This window comes from Priapulus caudatus, unplaced genomic scaffold (assembly GCF_000485595.1).
Source record: "Priapulus caudatus unplaced genomic scaffold, Priapulus_caudatus-5.0.1 Scaffold36903, whole genome shotgun sequence".
NCBI classification, from domain to species: domain Eukaryota; kingdom Metazoa; phylum Priapulida; class Priapulimorpha; order Priapulimorphida; family Priapulidae; genus Priapulus; species Priapulus caudatus.
In genome coordinates, this window is record NW_014613963.1 from 1 (window position 1) to 322 (window position 322).

The 322-nt window shown below is 46.6% G+C and overlaps 1 protein-coding gene across 1 annotated transcript; it reads left to right on the forward strand.

Annotated features, from left to right (window-relative positions):
• Nucleotides 1-15: 15 nt before the first annotated feature.
• LOC106820624 (cytosolic 5'-nucleotidase 1A-like) lies at nucleotides 16-298 on the forward strand (the record flags this gene model as incomplete). The annotated part of the gene is made up of 1 exon (XM_014825129.1): nucleotides 16-298. A coding segment is annotated over one exon (283 nt), but the record flags the coding sequence as incomplete, so codon positions are not given.
• Between the last annotated feature and the right edge of the window lie 24 nt (nucleotides 299-322).

Below are 322 nucleotides of genomic sequence, written 5' to 3' on the forward strand. Positions count from 1 at the left end.
ACGATTTACGCAATTACCTTGTTATCCGGGGTATCCTCACGCGCTTTATTCGATTTAACCCGAGAAAACGAAATCTACGAAAGCAAGGGATTGGAAGCCTATTGCCGGTACCAGCTCGACCACGAAAATGACATTCTCAATCCTGGCACCGGTTTCGCCTTAATCGAGTCAATGTTGCGCATTAACGACATTGATAAAGATCAGCGCAGAATCGAAGTAGTCATCGTGTCACGAAATTCCGCCGATACCAGCTTACGCATATCCAATTCGATCAATCACTATGAACTCGATATTACCCGTGCGGCATTCACCGGCGGTGAAC